The sequence below is a fragment of the Arvicanthis niloticus genome, chromosome 16, assembly GCF_011762505.2.
Source record: "Arvicanthis niloticus isolate mArvNil1 chromosome 16, mArvNil1.pat.X, whole genome shotgun sequence".
Taxonomy (NCBI): Eukaryota; Metazoa; Chordata; class Mammalia; order Rodentia; family Muridae; genus Arvicanthis; species Arvicanthis niloticus.
Window position 1 is genome coordinate 15,383,871 of NC_047673.1, and position 26,018 is coordinate 15,409,888.

Genomic DNA, 26,018 nt, shown 5'->3' on the forward strand with positions numbered 1-26,018 from the left:
ATAACACATACTTACACACACACTCTAAATAAAAAGAAATATACTTAGATATAATTTATCAGTTATTCTAATATTGTTTTCCAAATAAAATGCCAGACCATTTCTTCTATCAAATCACATCAACTAAGACACAGAGAGTGTTTATTTAAGAAAAGTTTTACTAATGTGGTAATATTTCCGCAACATTATTGCAACAAGTTTAAAAGGCAGACAGACTAGTATAGGCTTTAAAGGAACAAATGAGGGTTATACAATTAAATTATTACACAGATCTAAGGGGTTTACTGAATAACTACAAGGCCCAGAAAACAAATTAAATCTCAAAGATTAAATCCAGTATTAGCACCTACAATATCTCTAAGTTCAACTTGTAACTGCTTCATTCATTCCTCATGTTCCTTAACTTCTCACAAACACAGTGCTCTCAAACTCCTACAAGGAAGGACATAAGAAATCCCAACACTACGAGAGTATAGAGACAGAGAAGAGCTGGAAAAATTAACTTGAACTTGCAAGTTACACGGAAGCCAAAACTTACTTGAGTCAATCAAAAGGTCTCTGTGCCCTGAATACTGTATGTGAGGAGGCTGTGAATCAGAGTTTATAAGTAGATTACAAATTAGCAACATACAGTATTATTTCTACCAATTTTTTTCTCCTAAGTTATATTTGTAACAAAACTAGACTTAGGTGTTTAGGACACTTGCTTGTTACACACTGGGGCGGAGCTGGGGCGGTGCATCTGATGGCTGAGTATCTGATTATTGTGCTTACTTATCTGGGTAATCAACAAGCAACACACACAATATCTCCCCAACATTTCGAGGTAATGCACATTAACAGAAATGCTTTCAAAGAAAACAACCTGAATTGCATTAAATACTGCTTTAATAATAAGTGCAATACTAAAACAAGTAACATATATTATTCTCTCAAGGAGCCTATGAAATTGAACAGCAGAAATCAATCTTAAGATCTGAAGCACATCAAGGCTGGTAGCTTGGGGAATCTGGGCAGCAGATCAGCCAGGCCACAGGCATACACACCCTCAAAGCCCGTTACTAATCTGGGGGAAGAACTGAGCTAAGACATGATTTGTGGAATCATAAAGCCACCTAGGAAACTGGCCCAAGGGACAAGGAGAACCAGTGAGACTGGTGTCGGGAAAGAAAATAACTTTGTCTTGGGCTGACCAACTGCCTGTTTTTTAAATGGCTTTGAATTTTAAAAGGTGAATTGCTTCCTTATATTTTCTTGGAAACAAATCAAAAGATCACAGAGTCCTACACAATTGGGAGACACAAAGTGGATGCTGAGTGACAAGCAGTCACTCCAGGTGTGGCACCGTGGCTCTGGCAGCAGAGACAAGAGAATAACGCTCTGGAGAGGAGGTAGGGACACTCTGCCATCGGCCAGTGGATAGACGAAGGTCCCAGCTGGAGGTGGGATCTGTAAGACGGGAAAAGTAAACACTTTAGAAAGGAATGCTAAATAATAATAATAATAATAATAATAATAATAATAATAATAATAATAATAATAAAAAATAAATAAATAAAACAACCTTCTAAGATGTGTTACAAGTGGTGAGCTCTGCTGATACCCAACTGTGTAGTAGGCTTGTGAGGATTAATCACTTAGAATGTGCTGTCACAAAGGTGCTAACAAATGTCATCTACTTTTATCACCCACTAATTTACTGTGATGGCAATTATATTTCATCTCTCTTTTTAAACCTTTTTGCCTGCCTGTATCTGTGTACCACCTGTATGCAATGCCCGTGGAGGCCAGGAGAGGGCTCCAGCCGTGGGGACACTCCATGTCCCCCTCTGGAGGAGCAGCCAGCCACCTCTCCAGCCCCTATTTCATCTTTAACACAGACAATCTTAGAGAGAACACACACATGGCTACCATAGATGCGCAACATTAGAAAAGGGCAACAGGGTTTTGCGTGAAGCTCTACTGCCCGCCCGCCCATGCTCTCTGCTTCATGCTGCTTCCTCTTTAATAATACTCCAACCTACAGACATCTTCGAGACTTTAGCAAAGGTCAAACTGAGTAAGTTCTAGTTTATAACCATCCCCAACAGTGGGGATGACTGTCTTAGAAGTGAGCAACAGAAAACTCTGAAAACTACACTGTATTGAACAAAAATATTTACATTCATGAAACTATGTACAAGTTCCGAAAGCAAAGCTTTCTCATTTCAAAATTTCACTATTGTCTTAATAGTGATACATTAGGCTCTGAGGTATAATTGGTCACAACTTTACACCACCTCAGAAAAACATGTCCTTAAAGCAGCACAAAGCAGCTACAAAGTGAGTCATGACAGATGTGTCACAGCTATAAATGATAAAGTCATTCCAGTGGCATGTGACAAAAACCAGCGTTCCCAGTGGCTCATGTGAAAAATGTCAGTTTGGAAATTGTACATGAAAAAACATATGGACAACTAACGCTACGTGTTCAAAATGAAGCTGTAAAGGAAATAAACACATGACTTCAAAACTGAACTAGAGCTGCCACACTGCAGTGTGGAATGCTGAAAGACTGAGAGGATCAATAAATGGACAGGAGACAAGATGGGTTCTTAAGAAAGCCACAGAGAAGGAAGGGGTTAATATTAGGACAGGAACCATCTGTCCTTTCTGTATATTCTGCTGCTGCAATCACTGGGGTCAAGTACGGCATCCAAGGGGCCTTGAGCTCATCCGATACTTGTTAGCAGTGTGACCTTGACTCTGTCTATTTGTATCTCAGTGTGCTCATCTGTGAAGTAAAAGACCTTGTGAGATTCTAGACACTGTTAGTACAACACCCAGCAGAGGAGGAGCCCTGAAATGGCGGTTGCTAGTTTTGTTGCCCTAGAAGATATGTGTGCTTCATACATTTTGCCTTGTGCTGCCTGTTAATCAGTACCAGAGGCACCCGTGAAGCACAGCGGAACGTGTAACTGAAATGGATGGGAACAGGAAGTACCATGTTTGTCCTTTAAGAGCTGGACAAACACAGGCATGGACTTGACAGTATCTGACTCCAGGTTTTTATTACCAGTAACTAATTTGTTTCTATTTATTAAAGGGTATCACCTGGCTATATAAGAATATTAACATTCTAACCAAAGGAATGAAATTTATGTTGAACCCTCCAGGTAAAGTTCCTTCCAAGGTTCTGAAGCCATTTTCCCTCCTGAAATGTACCTGGGCTTCCTTAAAAACAAGGCATAAAGACAAAAATCTCTGGGCTGGTTCAGATATATGCAATACCCAACATTTAAGAGGCTAAAACACATCTAAAGTATTAAAGCAAGCCCAATACATTGCTCTCTAAGTATCAAAGTAACAGCCAGCTTGACGATAACAGAGGGAAAACTAAAAATTAAAGTGCATAACCAAGCAGACTTGAGCTACACACACATTTAAAATACAAAGTGAACCTGAGATTAGCTTGAACTTACACAATCAATAGAATGCCTACATGACTTAACCTGTTATTTACAAGCAGGGGAAAAAGTAATACCTAACTAACATTTAACACAGATATAGAAACCATGGGATTTCATACTCACCTTTCATCCTGTGGTTTATCTTCCACTGCTCACACCTCTGTCTTCATAGATGGTGATTTCAATCTAAACAGCATGGCCATTAAGGAAACACACTAGGATGTAACACATGGAGGAGACAGACTACAGCAAGATGATATGCACGGTTTGGTGTGTGCAGATTCACTTTTTCTGCTTTGCAGAAAGTTTAATAAATTACCTGCAATAATGAGAGCAGTTACTTCTAAAACACTGTTTTACAAAAAAATCTGCCAAGTATTTTCTTTTTCATTTGTGTGTGTTCTGTCTGCATGGAGGCACACACAGTGTGCAGGATCCGTCAGAGGGCAGAGGATCCCCTGGGGTTGGAGTTATGGCTGTGAACTGTCATGTGGGTGCTGGGAATCGAACCCGAGTCTGCAAGAGCAGCGAGTATGCAAGAGCAGCCAGTGCTCCTAACCACTGAGCCATCTCTCCAGCCCTTTGTATTTGTAACTAGGAGATTTACAACTGAGAATTCATAGAGATTGAGGGACTCAAAAATGGCTTCCAATTATATGAAAATGTTTTTGTGAAAGATGTTGATGACCCTTAAAAGAGTCACTGCTGCAGAGTAGAGTTAATCAAACCGCTAAAACTACCACCGTAACACCGAGGTCAAACTGCTAAAACTACCACCGCAACACCGAGGTCAAACTGCTAAAACTACCACCGTAACACCGAGGTTAAACTGCTAAAACTACCACCGCAACACCGAGGTCAAACTGCTAAAACTACCACCGTAACACCGAGGTCAAACTGCTAAAACTACCACCGCAACACCGAGGTCAAACTGCTAAAACTACCACCGTAACACCGAGGTTAAACTGCTAAAACTACCACCGTAACACCGAGGGTTATGTGTCCAGGTTAAAGACCACTTGGTCATTACTTCACTTAATTAGTAAATGCAGTTTTTGCAATTTTATTAACTAAATCCACTTAGTAACTTCTCAAGGCCTCCTGCCTCTAAACTACGGACAGTATGCCAAAGATGATGAGATGATACACTGGCAGCTGTAACAGACTTCAACCAGCCAGATGAACCTGTGGACTGCAGGTCATTTGGATGACAGTCTCACCACACACTCAAGGGGGCTTCATGTTCATAGTTTCTTCAGCTGAAATATATTACTCTTATAAGCTTCATAATTACAAGACCAGAATACTAAACAACCTAGAAACCTGTACAATGCAAAGTTCAGAAAGACATGGTTTAAGAACATGTTAGCAAAGGAATGCCTATGGTATGTAATTCACATGAAAACTCTGAAGGCACACATAACAAGGAATAGAACTGAAGTGCTTTCTGGTCAAGGCCAAATGGTACCATTATGACTTTCTTTGTAGAAACATTTAGATCTTCTGATCTGGACTAAAGGATACAACTCGGAGTCCTCTCTCAATGGGGTCTGTTAGGAGGAGGCCTTGGGGAGCATATATCTTCTCATTTTGTTCTTGAATGTACTTGGAGACTTTCTTCAAGACCTGTCAGAAGGAAACACCACAGCTTTTAACAGATTTCATCTGACATGTTAGCTAGATCTCAAAATATTCAGACAGTGAGTTGGCTTTCAACGCAAGTCATATTGATTTTTATAAGGCAGAAACAGAGTCTGGGTTATCTGGCTGTTATCAGCGGTACACACAGGCCTCCTCTATCTAATGTGAGGCTCGCTCTGTCTCCTGCTTAAGAACGGCCTCTCTCCCTCCCTGTGTCCTCAGCCATTTCAGTAATGACTTGTCCTATAACAAAGGGAGCTCCGCCACTCTGCTGTGAGCCTCATTCTCCTTGTAGAGCAAGCACACAGACGTCAGTGCTGGTGCTGTTTCTGATCACAGATGTCTTGAATCGTTTCTATGTTTGCATACACTGATACTCTGTAGTTTGCTCTTGCTTCCTAGACAGGAACTTCAAATTATAAATTTAGTATTAAGCTTGTAAAAGTCAAAACAAATGTAGACAAAACCCAGCGAGGACACAAAGGAACTCTGAGAAACAGCCAGCTCCTCCGCTTTAACGAGGGCAATTCAGACAGTGTGAGAAAATACATCTTAGCTGCGTTCTCTAAAGTCAAGGAGCTACGTACTGTACTTCACGCTCAAAGTCATCGGAGCCTCATTCTAAAGGACTGTGATTTAGTCTTTAACTCACCCAGTATTTCTTTAGATTTTCACTGTGAGAAAATGAAGAGGGCACAAACTTGCTCACAACAGAGAGAGGAAAAGCAATGTGTGAAAACAAAGCAGCACAGGACACTGAGCATCCGCTAACGGTGCGGATGTACCAGACGCCGGCCGAGAGCCTTGGCTAAGAGTGCAGATAGACCAGGAAATGCAATAAAGGAGGGAGATGTTACAACTGAGATAGTTTACTATAAACTATCTCAAAATATAAAGCTCTATGAAGTTACGATAGTTTTCTTATTGAAGGGAAATACATAAATAAATATTTATGTGTCATGCTCTGTCTTTGGAGGTAAAATTGCCTCAGGTTTATCCCTTTTTAAAGAGTGCTGTGAATGAATATTGAAAGAGCAACCGATATGGTTCTTCAGGAAATCAAAAACACCATTTCTAAAAATGACAATTTTTTAAACCTAATCACCAGAAACAATGTATTGCTGTCTTATTTTCAGCTCTGAAGAATATGAACTATGTCTGGTCATTAGAAGCAAACCCCTCAGGCATTATCTTCACAGTTTATCAATAACCCTGAATTAACGCGTGGAAGGAGTCCATGAATGGGCTCAGCTCAGGACTTTCAATCATCTTTCCAATTTCCTGACCTCAGTCACCAGAATGGGAAAGTGGAGAGCATGTCTCCTTCAGCCCCAGACCAGTAATAGTAGAGGGGACACAGACATGTATGCGTGGATGGTTTTAGGAATGGGTTGCTTTAAAACAGCTTTCCTCCTTGGACACAGGTCACTAGCAAGGAAACAGCATTCCTTTTATTTGATTCAAGCATAACTTTATCGGGCAAAGTTTCTGTTTAAATTTTAGAATCATTTATGTGCATCTGGCTATTAGTTCAGAAACAAATGAGCCACTCTCATTCTCTCTCTTACTTTCTTACCTCCCTCTCTAAAAGGACAATTCCAAATCCTTATTTTGGAGAAGGCAATACAAGTTGCTTCTGGTTTCTCCATTCCTAGTAACAGTAAGAATTCATATGGACAGCCATTCCAAACTGCACCCGACACTTCTCTCAAAAGACCTTAAGATGACATTTTATTCACGCTTAAATTAGTATTTAATGAAATTACTTTATTCCAAACACCCAATACAACCTCAACTAGTGTAATAGGTACAGAATGAAACATTATCAAACTTCCAGAACAGACAAGTGTTCTTCCTGGGAACATGACTGTGAAAGCAGGCTGCGAGAAAGACTGTAGGAGCAAAGCTGAGTCGAGAACAGAATCTTGGCATTTTCAGAAATACTCAAGTGTCCTTCTAATTACAGCCCAGGAGAAGGGATGCATTCTAGCATCCTGGTAAACAAAGCAGCCAGTGAGGAAACCCCTATAAGCTCAACTGTTCTCTAATTCTAACAGCAACAATGGAGAAATAACACTATCCTCTTTATCTTCATTGAAACAAATCAATAAATAGCATAATATAAGCAACAAAGGGCATAACTGTTCAAGCAAGTTTTCAAAGGATTATTGACAATTTCAAGAAATTTAACCCACATGATAAAGTGTAAACATTTTATTTGGTTTACTCTTCGTGGAATAAGAAATCCTAATGTTTAAACACTGGTGTCTAAACGTTCAATCCTGCCTTTTCATAAAGAACTAGAGGTGAGGATGGGGAGATGGTTTGCTGTGCAAGCCTCGTGACCTGAGTTCAGATCCCCAGAGACCACGTAGACGCCAGAAACAGAAGTACAGGCATCTATAAGCCAGCACACCAGACAGGAGACAGGAAGCTTGAGTGCTAGCTAGCTGGGACGATGCAGCAATGAACAACAAAAAGAGAACCTGTCTCAGGCAAACACAGTGGAAGGCAGAGGCCTGTACCTTGTTCTCTGGTCTCCAGTGCCCTGTATGTGTGCAATACAACATATAAATGCATAAAAATATTTTAAAAATCTACTTCAAGAAAATGTTTATTAAACATTTACTATATATGAGGCTATGTATTAATTCCAAGATCTACTATATAGTTGAGAGAACGCCAAGAAATGAATGTATCCAAGATCCTGTAGCCAGAATGACTTGTCTGGTACCCAATTACTAATTCCCTTTTACAATTGTCACGCCAAAGGATGTACCTCTACCATCACTGGCAGAAACATGCTTCCTTAAGAGCATGGCTGGATGACCATGTTTTTATCTACGGGAATTCAACTTTCCCTCCTCCTTAAAGTCAGCTCCTCCCTGAATCCTGGTTCCATCATCAGCATTCCCTTCCTTCCACCCAAACGGCCATGCTCCTAATCCGAGCAGTCTCAGCTCGGACTTGTGTCCATTCCCTCTCTCAGGCTCTCTTCCCACATACCCAAAGCCTACTTAGAACCAGTGCTACCCATATCTATGCTCTGCATGAAATCTGAGTGCCTCCTGTTATACAGATAAGATCTACACTCTAATCCTGTCTGTCTGTCTGTCTGTCTGGTCTATTGAAACACATGAAGAAAGGGCGTGGGAGTTGGAGCTAGAAAGGTAACCTGACATCAGCTTCAGGAGGATCTTGCCTGATCCAGTCATAACTGGGGAAAGAAGGAGGTTGTGAGTTAGGAGTGGCCAGGGAAGTAAGGCTGTGTTTTCTAAAGACAGCGGAAAGTGAGCTGGAAAAGCAAAAATCAAGGAGAAACGCGTTAGAACAGCACTGAGTGTCAGCAGAGACACAGTGACAAAGGGGAAAACAGAAGACAGTGCAGCCCTTTACAGCTATGCTCCCTTTTCATGTCCCACAGCCAGACGGGGCTACTGAACAGGATGGGGAGACTCGGAGTCTGCATTCTCAACATTTCAAGTTGACAACCAGCAACTCTACAGCTGGTAGGCAGCTGGAAAGAGGAGAGAAGAACTCAAGCTGGAGAATGTGATTAAAAATGGAAATTCTGGAAAAAAAATAGAAAGATTCTCAAAAAGCTGGAGACAAGGAAACATACAGGTTTTCTACACTAACTTTGCGTGTAGAGTCAGAACACTGTCATCCCAAGCAGACATGCACATCTTGACCTATTTCAAGAATACTCAAGACCCACTCCTATGTGCTTGGACATAAGAGCAACAACAAAATCTGAATTATTATTATTATAAATGTTTCTAAAGTTTAAAGCAACTGTTAATATCTAAAAATTCATCTTTTTTCATGATATGTAGAGATTTTTCTGAGCACAAATGTAGCCATACCTTCTCGTAATGAGTTTCCATGCATAAGAAGATGGTATATGCTGTTAAACAAGCCAAACAGCCTTCAAGATATGACTGGCCCCCAAGCTTCTCTGCTTCTGCGTAAAGGTTATTTAGAGTTCGAACTGTTTCTTCAAACTGCTGTCTATCAATCTGTAGGGAAGAAAAACTGTAAAAGTAAGTTCTAGAAACAAAGACGGTCAACTCATGGTTTGCTACCAGACATACCTTGCTGTCTTGACAAAATCCCAAATTTAAAAGACAATAAATAGAACAGGCATGGAAACATCCACTGTGATTCCAGCACACGGACGCCAAGGCAGGTGGATAAGCAGTGCCAGCTCATTCTCGGCTGTGGTTTGAATGAGAACAGCCCCCACAGATTCATGTTTGAATGCCTGCTCACCCACCAGTTGTGGAACTGTTTGCTAACAATTAGAAGGTGTGGCCTTGTTGAAGGTGTCACTGGGGGTGGGCTTCAAGGTTCCAAAAGACTCTGGCCACTCACATTAGCTTTTTTCTGTCTCTAACTTGTGGATCAGATGTAAGCTCTCAGTGATTGATCCAGTGCCCTGCCTGCCTGCCTGCCTGCCTGCCTGCCTGCCTGCCTGCCTGGCTGCCTGCCTGCATGCTGCCTGCCTGCCTGACTGCATGCTGCCTGCCTGCCTGCATGCTGCCTGCTGCCTGCCTGCATGCTGCCTGCCTGCCTGCTGCCTGCCTGCCTGCCTGCTGCCTGCCTGCCTGCCTGCTGCCTGCCTGACTGCCTGCTGCCTGCCTGCCTGCTGCCTGCCTGCCTGCTGCCTGCATGCTGCCTGCCTGCCTGCCTGCATGCTGCCTGCCTGCCTGCATGCTGCCTGCCTGCCTGCCTGCATGCTGCCTGCCTGCCTGCCTGCATGCTGCCTGCCTGCCTGCCTGCATGCTGCCTGCCTGCCTGCATGCTGCCTGCCTGCCTGACTGACTGCATGCTGCCTGCCTGCCTGACTGACTGCATGCTGCCTGCCTGCCTGCCTGACTGACTGCATGTTGCCTGCCTGCCTGCCTGACTGACTGCATGCTGCCTGCCTGCCTGCCTGACTGCATGCTGCCTGCCTGCCTGCCTGCCTGCCTGCTGCCTGCCTGCCTGCCTGCTGCCTGCCTGCCTGCTGCCTGCCTGCCTGCTGCCTGCCTGCTGCCTGCCTGCCTGCCTGCATGCTGCCTGCCTGCCTGCCTGCATGCTGCCTGCCTGCCTGCCTGCATGCTGCCTGCCTGCCTGCCTGCATGCTGCCTGCCTGCCTGCATGCTGCCTGCCTGCCTGCATGCTGCCTGCCTGCCTGCATGCTGCCTGCCTGCCTGCATGCTGCCTGCCTGCCTGCATGCTGCCTGCCTGCCTGACTGACTGCATGCTGCCTGCCTGCCTGACTGACTGCATGCTGCCTGCCTGCCTGCCTGACTGACTGCATGTTGCCTGCCTGCCTGCCTGACTGACTGCATGCTGCCTGCCTGCCTGCCTGACTGCATGCTGCCTGCCTGCCTGCCTGCCTGCATGCTGCCTGCCTGCCTGCATGCTGCCTGCCTGATGCCATGCTCCCTACCATGTTGGTCATGGAGCCCAGTCACCCTCTAAAACTGAAACTAATTGCTTTCTTTTATAAGTTGCCCTGGTCATGGTGTCTCTTCACAGCAATAAAAAAAGCAATCAAGACATTAGCTATATAGTAAATGTGAGTTCAGCCTGGGCTCATGAGACCTTGTCTAAAAACCAAACAAAACCCAAAAGGTAAGGCAAGAACTTTTCATGTGACTAAATCCAGACCCCTGTCACTAATATAATTGCTTAGAGTTTAACTTTATCCATCTTATGGGATACTGGATATTGTGAAGGCTCAAAAATACTACTTCTCTATTCTCAAATTCTAATGTATTCTTTCTGATCATATATATTTGTATTCTAAGCACCTATAATGCTATGGCCAGTCTTTTATATATACACCCCCCCCCCAATTGCAAGGGCACATAAGAAGAGGTTCCTTCTACCTTGGAAGATTATTTATTCATTTATTTTTCCAAACAGAGTCTTACTACTTAGCCCAGGATGGCCTCATACCAGTGATTTCCATGCTTTGCCTTCCAAATGCTGAGGATCAGGTATGTATCACCATTTTCAATTGAGTATGTATTCTTAAAACAAGCATTTGAACACTGAGGAAAGATTATTTTAAGCAGAGTTGTCAAATGGTAAGCTCTGTTGTTTTCTCAGGCTCCTCTTTTGCAGCATATATTTTGTTACTTGATACTCATACAATTGCGAAGGGCAAAAATCTCAAACTGACACAATGCTTCACAGGAAAGCCATTCCTAACCTCTAGTGACCCCATTACTCCATGTTAATACATTTGCTATTTGTCTTGGTGACACTTTAGTTAAGGACAGGCTATATCTGTGTCCCAGAAGTCGTATTACTAGTTTCAGGGCAAACATGCAATACATGCCGCCCAGAGAAGACATGGCCACACAACCATCTCGCAGAGCACTTCATGAACTGTGACAGCACACTGCCACTGTCCTGGTCCTATCGCTAGCCATGCCTTTGTCTTTCTTTTTGTGAGACAGGGTCTCATGTACTCCAGGCTGGCTTCAAACTCATTATATAGCTAAAGACAGAATGACTTTCATGTCCTGATCCTAATTTTATGTGGAGCAGGGGACAGAACCCATGGCTTCCTGCATGTTAGTCTAGAACTCTAAAAACTGAGTTCTATCTCCACCCCTACTGATTTGTTTTTACTTTCTTCTTCTAACAATATTTTGTAGACTTCAAATTTCTTTTATCCTAGAATTTTAGCTGCCCATTCATAGTAGAGAGTTTCATCTGACATCATCCTTCTGACCCAGGGCACAAACATGACAGGCAAGCATGCTACACTGAGCTGTATCTCCAAACCAAGAAATAAATTTGAGAGAAGATAATATTTTATGATCCTGTCCTTGAGCAGAAGCAGTTGTAACCATTGTTTTGCTCTTAGTTATCATGACAAGGGCTAGTGGACAAGGACGTGGAGAGCAGGCCAGCTTCCTACTATGTTTCTCCTACTCCAAGGTCAAGACTGGTCATTGAGAGCTGGGCATAGTGTTGTACACCTTTAGCCCAGCACTTGGGAGTCAGAGGCAGTCTACTCTTTGTGAGTGTGAGGCCACGCAGGTCTCTATAGTGAATTCCAGTACAGCCAGAGCTACAGAATGAGACCCCGTCTTGAAACAGCCACACTCCCACCCTACACACATTTAAAGAAAAAAAAAGGTCACTGAGGACGGAAGCCAGAGTGATCCTACCCTGAAAACAAGCAGTCCAGTGATGCCTAAACTAACCCTTTGGGTAGCCAGTGAGCATTTAATGGTCTAACTTTCAGTTACTTCAATTACCTACAATGTTATGATCTGGTAAGTTCTTTTATTGTTTACATTTCTTTATATACAATATAATTCAAAACAATGAGATCAAATCCAGTATTACCTTATTTCTTCCAGATTAGAACTGCCTTTCTAGATCTAGAAATTGCCCTTTGGACTAGAAATACGAATTATTATTCTCAGAGTCCAGAGGTTTGCAAGATGGAGGTAAATCTAGGGCAGGTTAATAAACAAATCTGTAGCCAGTGATTCCTTTTAAAGAATGAAGATGGAAGGAATAAAGTTGTTTTAAAAGTGTATTACAAGAAAATTGAGTTTTCAGTGGTGAAGCACTTACTTAGCATGTACAAAGACCTCAGCTCCAACCTTAGTGCATGTACTTGTACAGTCTGTGTGATTTTTAAGAAGTTAATATAAAAGACTGTGGGAGGGGCATAGATGGGAGTCGTTAGGGCAAACGCATTAACAATCATGGCCTCCATAAAGTTCTGAGCCTCAGTAGGAACTGAGAGTTCCTGCTGCCTAGTGATACGGTAACCAGCAGCTCAACGCATCTCTCCCTGTTTGTGGTAATATCACAACAAACAGACCTAAGTGTCCATCTTGCAGAAGCGCAACAAATGCAACCGGTACTTGGCAGCAGCAGCGAGTGGTCATGATCCTGATCCACTACACTCATCCACACACCGTGTCCACTCTCCTGCACTGCGCCCCTGCTGGCCACACTTAATACTTGTGTAAATACAGCATTAGCAAAACAGACTGCCTTTGTGATACTTCAGTGTTATCAAGTGACACAACTAGACTTAGGCTCTAAAGAACAAATCCAGGAGTTTTTAAAACCTGTATGTCTAAGCACATTAAGATAGGCACCAGTCCCCCAGAGGTCTTTGAATAGTAATTCAGAAACTGTACTGGAAATTTGGAGATATGCAAATTAGGACCCAAATTAAAAAACATGACCCAATAAACACCATTTAAAATGGAAATAGGGATGATTTTCTCAGAAGTTTTGTTTTTGTTGAAATACACACTGTTCAAGCCTAAAGTGATCACAAACTCAACGTCAAGTCAAAGGTTATTTCTGCTGACTACATTAAGTAGAATTTGTCTCTATTATAGTTCATTTGGATTTTCTTCTCTCAGAAGGCTAAGGGTGACTAAAACATTTACATTTTGCCTAAAACGACAACAAAGGTTCATTTGAAGGCGGACTGAGGCAGCTGAGCTCTCAGGCATCAAAGCATCATGCTGTAACAGGCAGGGAGTACACTGCTCAGCTGACATAATTCTCTGTGCTCTTAAACAGCATGCATGCAGTTTTAAATATAATGTCACATAAGACATTTGTGCATTAGTTTCTCTATTACACTGACAAGTGTGATATCCCCACAGAATGAAAGCCAGGCCTACCGGCAGGGCAGCACAATCACCTATTTCTAGGTTAGCAGAGAAATAAAGAAGCCTTTCAACTTCCTAACACACAAAATCAAGAAAACTTAAATGTATGATCAACACATACACATAAAAGCTTCTCCAAGTGGTTTACAGTAAGTGTTTAACTCAACAGTCAAATAGTCAAAGGGACATACCATACACATACCACAACCAATTCTGTGGTTTATCAAGTCAATGAAGTACCACTTTTGGATGGCAAAATTTAGCAACATCAATTTCCTGTAAAGGTATGTGTGAGTACATCTGGTTTTTTAACCTAAGATTATTAAGGGAAGGTTCTACCATACACAATGCCTGATGCTTGATGTTGCATATATGTGTCTGGCTCAATAAAGAGAGAAGTTTGACTGATAAACACCAACAGAGGCATTTAAATGGCACAAACAAGTCAATCAAAACCTGTTATCCTCTCCCTCCTCACTTTCCCTGAGACAAGAGTCTGGCTATACAGCAGTCCATACTGGCTTACACCTCAGGATCCTCCTGCCTATGGCACTTGGGTGCCAGATTACAAGTGTCCATGACCACACACTATTTACACAGTATCTTTTCAAAGCTTGTTTAATCTTTAATTTGCAGTTCAAGAAAGGCAACTGTGCCACTAACTTGCCTTCGGCCATAAATCAGACTTAAGGATACGGTAATAAAATCAAGATTTTTCTAACTGTAATGATCAGTCAGTACTGGAGCTTGAAACTAGATCCCCAGATACGCTAGATAAGTGGTCTACCACCAAATTATGGCCTCAGGATCCCCACCTTTTTCAAGCTATTTTAGAGCATGGTATTTTCAAGCTGTCCAGGCTGGCTTTGAACATGCAATCTTCCTGCTTTAGACTCCCTAGTAGCTGAGAGTAGGCCTGACTAAGTATTTAGTTCTGGGGATAGATCTCTGGGTCTTCAACCTGGAAGGAACAGGCTCTGTGCACTAACTACACTACCAGCCTACAAACCAACCATCTGATTTCAAATGGCTGGTACACATTTCTCTAGTACACACTCATCTCCACCCACCTAGTCCACAACCAGCATTTCTTAGCCCCACACCCACACCATGCTTAATTACCTCAAAGTTCCTCATCTTCCTGGCTCAGTTTCTAGAAACTGATTTACCATCAGGAAATAGAATCTGAGTAATATGATGGAAGAGCCAAAGAATCACACCGGACAGACACAAGAATACATGTAGATTTTTGGTGCTGTTAAATCTGAAGGAATGGTAAACAAACCTCATCTTTGTTTACACGGCTGCCCAAAGGACCTATGCCCTATGACCATTTTGATATGCAAGGCAAACAGGAAGCTCCCAGAGATGACGACTGGGAGTGCAGGGTTGGTTCAGCTACAAGTTCCTTAGTTGTCCTGTCCGGGACTATGTACGTTTTTCAGGTTCCAAGAAGGCCTGTCTGGACTACCAAGCATATCACTAATAAGCCCTTTCAGTTGAACAGTAATGACCAGCACTGTGACCACAGATATCAGTCACGAGAATGACGCTGTCTTCTGCGTGTCTTAGGCGGTAGGATATAGGTTACCACAGGAGGTTATGAGTCGGCCTGGAGTTCCAGGAATTAGCATCTCATCAAGATATCAATAGCTGGGTGTGTGTGCACGCCTCAATGAGGTGTCAATAACCGATAACCCTATGTGTGCGTGTGTGTGTGTGTGTTGGGGTCCTGTTAAGGACACTCTTGAGTGGACTGAGGGGGCAGCGAGCATCTTAAGTTCTATAAGATCGCTGTACTCTGACCATTAGCCTTGGTAGTCTTTCTCCAAATACTGGACCGCACCTTCTTCGTGTATTTTTTGCTATGAATCTGGAGGTCTCCTGCTCTCCAGAACTGTGAGACACTCCCTCCCGCTCCAGGGACTCTACCCTCCCCAGGGGCAGGGAGCCAGGCTGCGTACCCTGTTCTCCAGCTCCGCGGGGAACTTGGTCTGGAACTGACAGCGGGTGCCACTGCTGTAGTCTCGCTGAATGAACACCTTCCCGGACACCGGCGCCTGCTGCGGCCTCATGGCGAGGACAGGACCCGCCGCTCTGCGAGTTCGGGCAAGACACGGGTCAGACTGCCGGCCTAGACCCGGCTCTCCGGCCCCGCCAGCCCTTCGGAGCCACCCACCGCCCAAAGATGCCCAAGGCCTCCCCCTCGCCGATCCCCTTCACTCATGGCTCTAGCTGAGGGCCTCCAGCTACCCAAGCCCAGGACCCGCGCCCCCCCACATCCTGGTTCGGCCCTGGAAACACAAACCCGCCTCCTCGGCCCTCCAGCTGCTGTCGCACCACCTTCGCCGTCACTTACGTCCTGTCGCAAAAAAGCCCGGCCTCTCCTAAACCCATCCTGCGCCACACGTTTACACCCCGCCCCCTCCGGCCGTAAAGCGACGCCTCCGCGGCTGCGCGTTACGGTGAGGTGCGCCGTGGCTGGGATAGAGATCTTCCTTGTGTAGGCGGATGAAGCCTTTCCGGGCGGAAGAAGGAGCTGAGGTGGATGTGATCGGTGTATCCAGGAGTTCCGGGAAAGACGCCGGGATTAGAGACTTGGTGAAATGGTTCGTGGTCTCAGGAGTATTTCTCTTCTTGATTTTGCGTTCCAGCTTTCATGTGGGCTACACCACGTCCCTCCACAAAAACGTCCGTCACTCTCCAAATCCCTTAGACATGGACGGTTCAACTATGTTTACAACTACAAAGTTCACTACTGGGGATGCATTTGGCCCTTGGTACTCTCTTGAGCGCGAGGGAGGAGGATAATGTTCCTGTTCTGCATTCTCGTGCATCCCTGCTCCAATTCTTCTTGAAGTGCTGGCCCTTTTCATCCCCGAGACGTTATGTACACCACCTATACCCGCTTAAGTGACTAGACTGGACCTACAGTTCTCTCATTGGTCCCTACTTTACTGACCGTATCTTTGCAAGACAGCCAGAAACCCGACCCACGTCTAGTGGTGATGTTCTCATACAACTTTTAAATATTACTGATACTTGATTTAGATCACGGATAATTGATTTCTCTTTCGGGATTTTAAAAAATAGCATTAAAAAATCCCAGCATCAGGGTGCGGGGCAGAGGCTGGCCCACTCCCTGGTGATCTCTGGATTCAAGCCCACCCCAGTATAGTTAGATAGTTCCAGGGCAGCAAGGTTAACATAGTGAGACCCTGTCTTAAAAATGAATAGCTTTGTCCCAATACGGGGTGATAGCAAACCCACTCATTTAACATGGACACAAGTTGCTAACTTCTATCATGTTCATGCCCTTAAACCATCAATGCAATCAAGACAGTAAACACCACCTCTAAAACCTTCCTTATTCTTTACAATCATCCTTTTCAGCTCTTCAGCAGACCCCTTTGCCCAGCACTAACCTTTCTGTCACTAGAAACAAATTTGCATTTTCTTAACTTTTACTTAAGTTGAATTGGAGTTTTTGGTCTCATTCTCATTGTATAGATTATAGAGATTCCTCTGTTGTGCCATACATAATTTCTTTTGTTGACTTTCCTCATTTATTCTTTCACTTAGTGTCTCAGTTAGGGTTTCCATTGCTGTGAAGAGACACCATGACCAAGGCAACTCTTATTAAGGACAACATTTAATTAGGGCTGGCTTACAGGTTCTGAGATTCAGTTCATTATCATCATGGTGGGAAGCATGCCAGCGTCCAGGCAGGCATGGTGCTGAAAAGGAGCTGATAGGTCTATATCTTGTTCCAAAGGCAAACAGGAGAAGACAGGCTTCCAGGCAGCTAGGAGGAGGGTCTCAACCACCCCCAAAGTAGCACACTTCCTTCAAGATGGCCATACCTACTCCAACAAGGCCACACCTCCAAATAGTGCCACTCCCTGGATCAAGTATATTGAAATTACCACATTTATTGATAGACATGGAAACTTCCAATTTTAGTATTGCAAATAAAGCTTCTATAGACATTAACCTACACGTCTTCATATATATGTGTGTGTATGTGTATATGTATGTGTATATGTATATATACACACATGTATACATATATATGTATATATTAAAGAAGTTAACATTCCATTTTATTTCTATCTGTAAATCATGTAAAGGCACTTTTTTCTTTTTAACTTTATAATCGTTATTATCAACAGGCTTGCAAATAAATAAGACAACACACAACAAAATTAACCAGACCCAAAACCTATACAAATGAACTTCTATACAATTAGAATTGACACTCAGAACAGAAGCTGTGGAGCTTCACATTAAATTTTACACTTTTAGTATCTCATGTATTTTATGCACTTATTGACTACCCCAAACAACTAATCATCATCATCATCATCATCATCATCATCATCCTTGGTAGAATTGAATAGACTTATTTTTCACAGTACCTTGATTTAGTTTGGAAAACACTTCAGTTAAAGCTATCAGACTTATCTGAGAGGACATTAGCCAGTTTTCTGCTGCTCTTACCCTGGCCCTCAAGCTTTATATCAGGAAAACAAGAATACAAGAATGTCAATAAGAAAAATGAATGAAGTGTTTGGCATTCGGCATACAAGAACAAAACAGCATTAGGTGAAAAGTGACTTCCATAAGCTGCTGCTGCTGACTTGCTAATGGAACAAAAAAGGAGGTTCCCCTTTTCATAGTTTTTATTAAAAAAAATCATACAATATATTCTGATCATTCATATATATATATATATATATATATATATATATATATATATATGCTTTCTTTCCCCTGAATCTTCCCAGATCTTCCCCACGTCTACTCATTCAACTCAGCCCTTTCCCTTGTGAGAGAACAAATACCACCCTGCCCACAAATCCACAAGGAATCTCTACACAAACAAAACCTCCAAAACCACCAAATCGGAAACCACTCCTTGGGGGATCAGCAGTTTCCTCTGTTCCCTTACTTGGCATCTAGCCTCTGTGGTAATATCAAGTGCTTAAAACACCTATCAAGTGCCTAAAAGCTATAGTATGGATGTATGTTTTATTTTTACAATATTGAGGGAGAGTCTCACTTAACCCAGGCTAGCCTCCTGTCTCCATCTCTACCTTCCAAGTGTCAAGATTACAGGCACACTTCATGCTCTGTTGGATGTGTTTGTTTTAAGATTTAGTGTTATTATCTTAAATTATGTGTATCAGTATGTATATGTATGGCTAGAGGTGTGGCGTCTTCTGGTACCTGGAATTACAGGTGGCTATTAGTCACCTGATGTGAACATGGATCCTTTTCAAGATTATTGTCCTCGTTAGTTTTCTGTCAGTGTGACATACGCTAGTCACATTGGTCTCAACCATCACTTCTCAACCCGTGGGCCAAGACCGCCCCCCCCCCGGGTATCAGATATGAAGTAACAATGAAATAATTTTATGATTTGGAGGGTCACCACAACATGAGGAACTGTATTAAAGGGTCTTGGCATTAGGGAGCACATTGAGCAAGCCATGATGGACAAGCCAGTGAGGAGCGCCCCTCCATGACTCTGCATCAGCTCCTGCCTCCAGATTTCTGCCCCGTGTGAGTTCCTGTCCTGGCTTCCTTCAGTGATGGACAACTACATGGAAGTGTAAGCCACTTTTCTTCACAACTTGCTTTTTGGTCCTGGTGTCACAGCAGTAATCACCTTGACTAAGACAAGCAGTAAGCACTTACTGCCACTCAACTATCTCTCCAGCCCCTTCCCTCTGAAGGTTGGAGAAATGTTTATGAATGTTTTGGCTTGAATACATATTAATAGGTTGCATTGTTTTGTATGAGTGTATAGTAGTCAGTACTCTATCAGTGTACTGAAATAGGTGACATAGGCTTCTTATGAAGTAGAGAGCTGTTTATTTTAGTCATGATTCTGGACGTTGGAGTCCAAGATTGGGTAGCTCCATTGGTTCAGACCTCCCCACCCCCTGGCATAGATGGCACATCCTAAGGCAGTGGTTCTCAACCTTCCTAATTCCATAACCCTTTAATACAGCTCCTCATGTTGTAGTGACCCTCAACTAAAAATTATTTCTGTAGCTACTTCATATTGTAATTTTGCTACGATTATGAATTGTAGTGTAAATATCTGTGTTTTCTGATGGTCTTAGGTGATCCCCATGAAAGGGCTGTCCAACCTCTAAAGGGTTCATGATCCACAGGTTGAGAACCGATGTTCTAAGGGAATCTATTCTAACCTGGAAAGCAGATGAAGAGGATTGTTTAGGTCCTACAGTCTACTTTGAAGGCATGCCTCCACTGACCTAAGAACGTTCTACAGGGTCCCATAACACTTCCCCATATCTTGAGGACCAAATCTTTACCTGTAGACCCCCCCACCCCCAGCCCCAGGGACACAACTCATCCCAAAACCATAGCAGTGTGTTTTTTTTCTAGCTGAATCTGGGGATTTGTATATTTTGAAGAAAAGTCTTTCATCAGAAATGTGGTTTGCAAACATTTCCCCCTGGAGTGTACACACTGTCGTTTTCCTATCTTAGCATGTTTATAGGCTTGAGAAAATAGTGTGCATGTGTCTTGAGGAGGGCATTTTTCTGCCTACCACAAGTATGGATTGAAGCTCTCTGGTCTAGTAAGATTGCAGCTTAATTTGGGCATGTGGTTTGTATTTGAGTGGGTTGCAGCTGGGCTCCAATTCTCAGCCCTCCCATCTCCTTTGCCTCTGTAGAACAAAAACTTATTGTGCACTATATTGACTATTTTTTTTCCTCTGTTACTGAGTTTCTGTGTTGTGGTTTCTAATCTGCCATCCTACCAGAAGTATTGAGAAAGAGAAAGTTCTTAAAATGAGACAGGGTCTTCTGTATTCCAGACACTGGTCTTGACTTATAGTTAGGAATGCCTTTGAACTTTTGATTTTCCTGCCCTTACTTCCCAAGTGCTGGGATTACAGGTGTAGGCTACTGACAGGCTAATGGGGTTCTGGGGTTTGAACCCAGGGCTTTGTGTTTGCTAAACAGGCATTCAAGCAACTGAGCGACATTCTTGGCCCTTAAACTGCACACAGTAAACAGAGACTAATATCATTATAGAAGCGTTAGGTTTCTAGGGAAATGAAGATTGAAAGTGTTACCTGCTTACTCCTATTCTGTACAGAAACCCCCTTTATAACCTTTCCATGTGCATCTGGATTTATTTTCTGTTGTTTTGCTAGCTCGCCTTCAAACTGCCTTCTAAATGTTTGTTTATACCTACAGACAAATGCACCTCTCAGTCTTGATTAGAGAAGCTTCTCTTGCGGTGAATCCAGAGACGTGTGGCTGATCAAGATGCTGAGAACAAGTGACTTTTGAGTGCTCAGCCCTAAACAGAACATTCATACCACTCCCAGAAGGCTTGGGGGACACTGTGGAAGAGGGAGAAGAAAGAATTTAAGAGCCAGGTGACAGGGAGAAAGGTTTCACAGGCTATCTTCTGAGAATGACACAGCCATTGCAATAACAAGCTCTCACCAGCTGTGGTTGTAGGCACTGGGATTGCACAAGATGAGACTTGCCAGCATCATGCTCATGGGGCCCTGCCTCTCCCTGGGGAACTGGTTATTGATGGGTGCTCAGGAGAATGAGTCACTGTCTTCAACTGTGTATCCACTGGTGAGTCTACTAGACTCCAATGGATAGTTTTATATACCCATGGAAATAGAATAATAGAATGAATATATATATACATATGTGTATATGTATATATATATTTGAATGTATTCATTCTATTTGTTCTAATGAATGTCTGTCTGTCTGTCTGTCTGTCTATCTATCCATCCATCCATATGGGATTTATTAGAGTGGGTTACAGGCTGTGATCCAGGTAGTCTAACAATCGCTGCTTACTAATGGAAGATCCAAGAATCTAGTTCAGTTCACAAAGCTAGATGTCTCAGCTGGTCTTCAGTATATACCTTAATCCCAAAGAAATAGGGTCTAGTGCCAGTGAAGGAATAAAACTGCCAGCAAGATTGAGAGCAAGCAAACAGAGAGCAAGAGCTTCCTTCTTCCGTGTCCTTTATAGAGGCTGCCAGCAGAAGGTACAGCCCACATTAAAGATGGCTCTTCCTACCTCAAAAGATCTAGATTAAAGCTGGGTCTTCCCACATACGTAATTTAATTAAAAAAAATCCCTCACAGGTGTACCCAGTTGCTTGAATTTTAGTTAATTTCAGTTGTAATCAAAGATTTGACAACTAAGCATAGCCATCACATTAATCTATATTGTGTAAAACTGTAGCTTTTCAGGCCATACCTTTCCCTGAGAGACTGTTCTATCAAAACTTCTTAAACTGTAATGCATTATTGTCAACTTACATTTATTCTGTGACCACATATGTAATAATACTTACTGTGTGCTATGCAATGAGAGAATTAATATTAATTACAAAGATTAAATAAAATTAATTAAATTAATTAAGATTAAAATGAAAGAACTCCTATTTGTCTTGGTCAATTACCAATGTAAGGAGGGGTTATCTGACAAATCATTGCCAATCAAAGCACCTTATGAATCAACTGTTATTCAACAGGTTATGACATTGTGAAAAGACACAGATGTGTTCATCCGAGTATATGGCATAGCGCTTTCTCAGCCATTCTGACAACCCAGAGGAGCCCTCTCCCCAGTTACAGTCAACTACGTATAAATCCTCAGAAACATTCAAAAAGACTATTCCAGTCTTAACTACTAATACTCAGATCACCTGTTACGTATCACAGAGTAAAGATGTCTCTTTATATATGTATATACATGTAAGCTGCTGGATATCATACAAAAGAACTAAAGCGGCTGCAACATAATCCAAGGAGCACAAGGAGCTTTCTAGAGACCTGAAGAGCATCTCTGTGTGGAGTTCAGCGAACCCTAATGGAGAGAGAGCTGCTGGAGAGGCTGCTGCAGTCAGACTGCTAGGACACAGATTCAGGTTGAGCCATAGAAGCAAAGAATAGGATTATGAAGGGCATGGAGGCCAAGGGTAGGACTGAGTCCAGATGGATAAACACATGGAAGAGAGTGTGTCTAAATAGACAAACACAGCAATAAACAAAAGTCAGCAGTGGGATTGTAATTAAGATGAAGCATGTAAGACATTTGGGAGTTTTCTGACCATAGGTGCACCCATCACACACACACACACACACACACACACACACACACACACACACACACACACACAGAGAGAGAGAGAGAGAGAGAGAGAGAGAGAGAGAGAGAGAGAGAGAGAGAACAGGTCAGTGGCAGTTATTGCAATCACAGAGCTACTTGTCCATCTATTAAAGGGGTTCAGGTATTTTCATCTCTTGATGTATTCAATACATTCTTAGTCCTGGTTTTCCTGATATTTTAATATGTCTATGTGCTCCTACGGTCCCTGTTGTAGTTTGAATGAGAATGACCCCATAGGCTCATATATTTGAATGCTTAGTCATCAGATCAGAGACTGGCACTGTTTGAAAAGATTAGGAGGTGTGGCCTTGTTGGAGTAGGTGTGGCCTTGTTGGAAGACATGTGTTACTCAGGGTAGGCTTTGAGGTTTCTCTCTGGTTGCAAATCAGGATGCAGCTCTCAGCTACTTGTCAAGCACTACGCCTGTCTGCAGCCATGCTCCCTGCCACGATGGTAATGTACTAAGCCTCTGAAGCAGTAAGCAAGTCTCCAACTAAAAGCTTTCTTTTATAAGAGTTGTCTTGGTGTCTCTTCACAGCAAATAGAACAGTGACTAAGATAGTTTCAACTTGAGTTTGTAGCCATTTAAAAGGTAGAATCCTTTTTACCTTGAGAGTAGGTTCTTTCTCAGTCTGTGCCCAGTGGGTGGTGCCAGACAGATGTTTTGTGTGTGCACAACAGGTGCAAGAAAAAGTCTTGCACTCAAAATGGAATCAAAAGCTGCTTATAAAATGGAATTTCTCAAGGCAAGGTAAAGCCTGGAAGCAATAGTAACAGTAACAACAACAGCAACAACAACATTGTTCTATACAATGTGGAGTGATCAAGAGTGCAGGCAGTCTATCTTGACACAGCCACCCTTGGAATTTCTTGGTTTGTGGCATTCCAATTCTTATTTCAAACTTCATGCACATTTCTTTGCCACGTCTCCTTTGTGTCTTTAGATTCCTCTTTCCTGGAAAAGAATAGTAAACATTTGATTTAGAGTACACAGTAATCCTGACTTAATTTGATTATATCAGCAAAGATCCTGTCTCCAAATGAAAGCCTGACATTCTTGGCTTCTATGGAGTTTGGAACACCAGTCTAGTAAATCTGTACAGTTGGGTGAGGAAATTGAGACATAGTGAATATTTGAAACATTAACTTAGGTGGCTGGAGAGATGGTTCAGTGGGTAAAAACATTTACCATGAAAGTCTAACAAACTCGGAATCAGATTTCCAGAACCCATATGAAAAGCCAGATGTGTGGTACATATCTGAAATTCAAGGACTCCTATACAGAGATGGGAGACTGAGACAGGAGAATCACCAGGAAGATCGTCGGCTAGCTAGTCTGGAGTATGTGGTACAACGGCAACAAACAGAGACCCTGTCTCAAAAACAAAGTGGGAGATGAAAACCAACTCCCAAAAGTTGTCTTCTTCCCTCTACAGGTATGTCATAGCACATGAACACACACACACACACACACACACACACACAGAGAGAGAGAGAGAGAGAGAGAGAGAGAGAGAGAGAGAGAGAAAGAGAACACACACAGAGCACACATATACACACACAGAGAGAGAGAGAGAGAGAACATACACACACAGAGCACATACACACACAGAGCACATACACACACACACACACACACAGAGAACATAATTGTATACATATACACTACATATACACATAGGCACACATGGGAAAAAGAGCAGAAAGGGGTTAGTTTGGTTGACTGTTTAGAGGTTATATAGTCCAAGACATCATTGCTTTCAGGCCCATGGTGTGGCACTGATGGTGGTGGAAAGTCCTTGCAGAGCACAATTGGTTGCCTCATGGCCAGGAAACCACAAATGGCAAGGGGATGAATGTAGTGTCACTCTCTACCTTGTTTGAGCTCACACCCCTAAGACCAAAGGCCTCCCCTGGCTAAGCTCCACCTCTGACAGCTTCTTATACATCTCAGTGATGCAGAGCTGAGGATGGGGCTTTACCAAGTAGATGTTCAAGACCTAGACCAGAGAAATAGTCATTATCTGGATTCCTACTGGAGATATACTTAACCATCCAAACCCACTCTTCATTTGACTACTTTAGGAACAAGGCTAAATAAATTACAGATGCAGTTTCCTGTTGTACCTCCTTCTTGACCTCATTGTCTAGTAACTCCAGCAAACAAAGATTATAACATGACTCTGATATGCTCTCAAACCATCTATCTATGCAAGACTCAAAGTTTCATGTAATTCTCTAATGGTCTAAAAATCCTTTAGTAGCAGGAAATAGCAGGAATGCCACCAGAAGTTCTTTGGTGCATGTCTTAGTTAGGGTTTTATTGCTGTGAAGAGACACCATGACCCAAGATATTTATTTATTTATTTATAAACCTATGATTTGATTTTTTAATTTATTTTTTATTGGATATTTCATTTACATTTCAGATGCCATCCCCTTTCCTCATTTCCCCTCCCTAGAAAACCCCTATCCCATCCTCCTCCTTTTTGCTTTTATACAATTTTTTTATGTTAATCAAGGGCTTTATAAGTTTAGTAATGTTCAATAACAAAATGCCCATACAATCAGAAGTGTAACCCAATACCCAACCTAGATATATCAACTATCTTTGATTGGCGGAGACACTCTTGTCTCCTAGCTCCTCCTCTCCTTCTCCTCCTCCTCTCCTTACTCCTCCCACCTTAGCTCCTCTTACATATCACCCTTCCTGTTAAAATAAAACTTTTCTCTCAAAATACAAGTAGAGCATAACTATAACAATTTATGTCAGTAAGGTGCAAGATAGACCTCATACCCAGTCCATCATTTGTTGACTAATCAGAACCTCTGTCATCTCTCCTAACTAAAACACTTAGTTCTGAACCTGGCTTTTTTTCTTGGCTTTAGAATGAATGTCAGCTGAAAACCATCCTCTCAAATCTTTTCTCTCAAAGTAAATAGCTGGGATTGGCTATGAGACTATAAGTTTTCAACCCTGTTAGAAATCCAGAATGACTGAGTTAACTGAAATTATGGGAAGCACAAAGCATAGTTTCTAAAACTTAGCCAATTTATAGAGACCGCTGAACACCTGGACAGT

General features: G+C 42.5%; 1 protein-coding gene and 1 long non-coding RNA gene across 4 annotated transcripts; one reads left to right on the forward strand and one right to left on the reverse strand.

Annotated features, from left to right (window-relative positions):
* Positions 1-124: 124 nt before the first annotated feature.
* Positions 125-16,157, reverse strand: Golga7 (golgin A7). 3 transcript variants are annotated; one of them, XM_034520818.2, is made up of 6 exons: positions 16,053-16,157; positions 15,709-15,841; positions 8,957-9,109; positions 4,974-5,075; positions 3,573-3,635; positions 125-1,449 (listed from the first exon to the last, which is right to left on the reverse strand). In XM_034520818.2, exons 2-5 carry the CDS (start codon positions 15,817-15,819, stop codon positions 3,588-3,590), a joined length of 414 nt encoding a protein of 137 aa, XP_034376709.1. In that variant the 5' UTR covers positions 15,820-15,841; positions 16,053-16,157; the 3' UTR covers positions 125-1,449; positions 3,573-3,587. The 3 variants fall into 3 exon arrangements, with proteins under 3 accessions (XP_034376709.1, XP_034376710.1, XP_076770029.1); XM_034520819.2 differs by lacking the exon at positions 16,053-16,157 and having other exon boundaries at positions 3,573-3,640; positions 15,709-16,046; XM_076913914.1 differs by lacking the exon at positions 16,053-16,157 and having other exon boundaries at positions 3,573-3,643; positions 15,709-16,046.
* Positions 16,158-16,200: 43 nt separating this feature from the next.
* On the forward strand, positions 16,201-21,611 carry LOC143434656 (uncharacterized). Its single transcript, XR_013104299.1, has 2 exons — positions 16,201-16,353; positions 20,983-21,611. It is a non-coding gene; the product is annotated as an uncharacterized LOC143434656 (long non-coding RNA).
* The last annotated feature ends 4,407 nt before the right edge of the window (positions 21,612-26,018 follow it).

Coding starts and splice junctions, on each gene's coding strand:
- Golga7 (XM_034520818.2), bottom strand. CDS start 15,819: ATGAGGCCGCAGCAGGCGCCGGTGTCCGGGAAGGTGTTCATTCAGCGA. Junction 5,076..8,956: donor TGGAAACTCATTACGAGAAG/GTATGGCTACAT, acceptor TCCTTCTGACAG/GTCTTGAAGAAAGTCTCCAA. Junction 3,636..4,973: donor TTGAGAGAGGACTCCGAGTT/GTATCCTTTAGT, acceptor CATGCTGTTTAG/ATTGAAATCACCATCTATGA.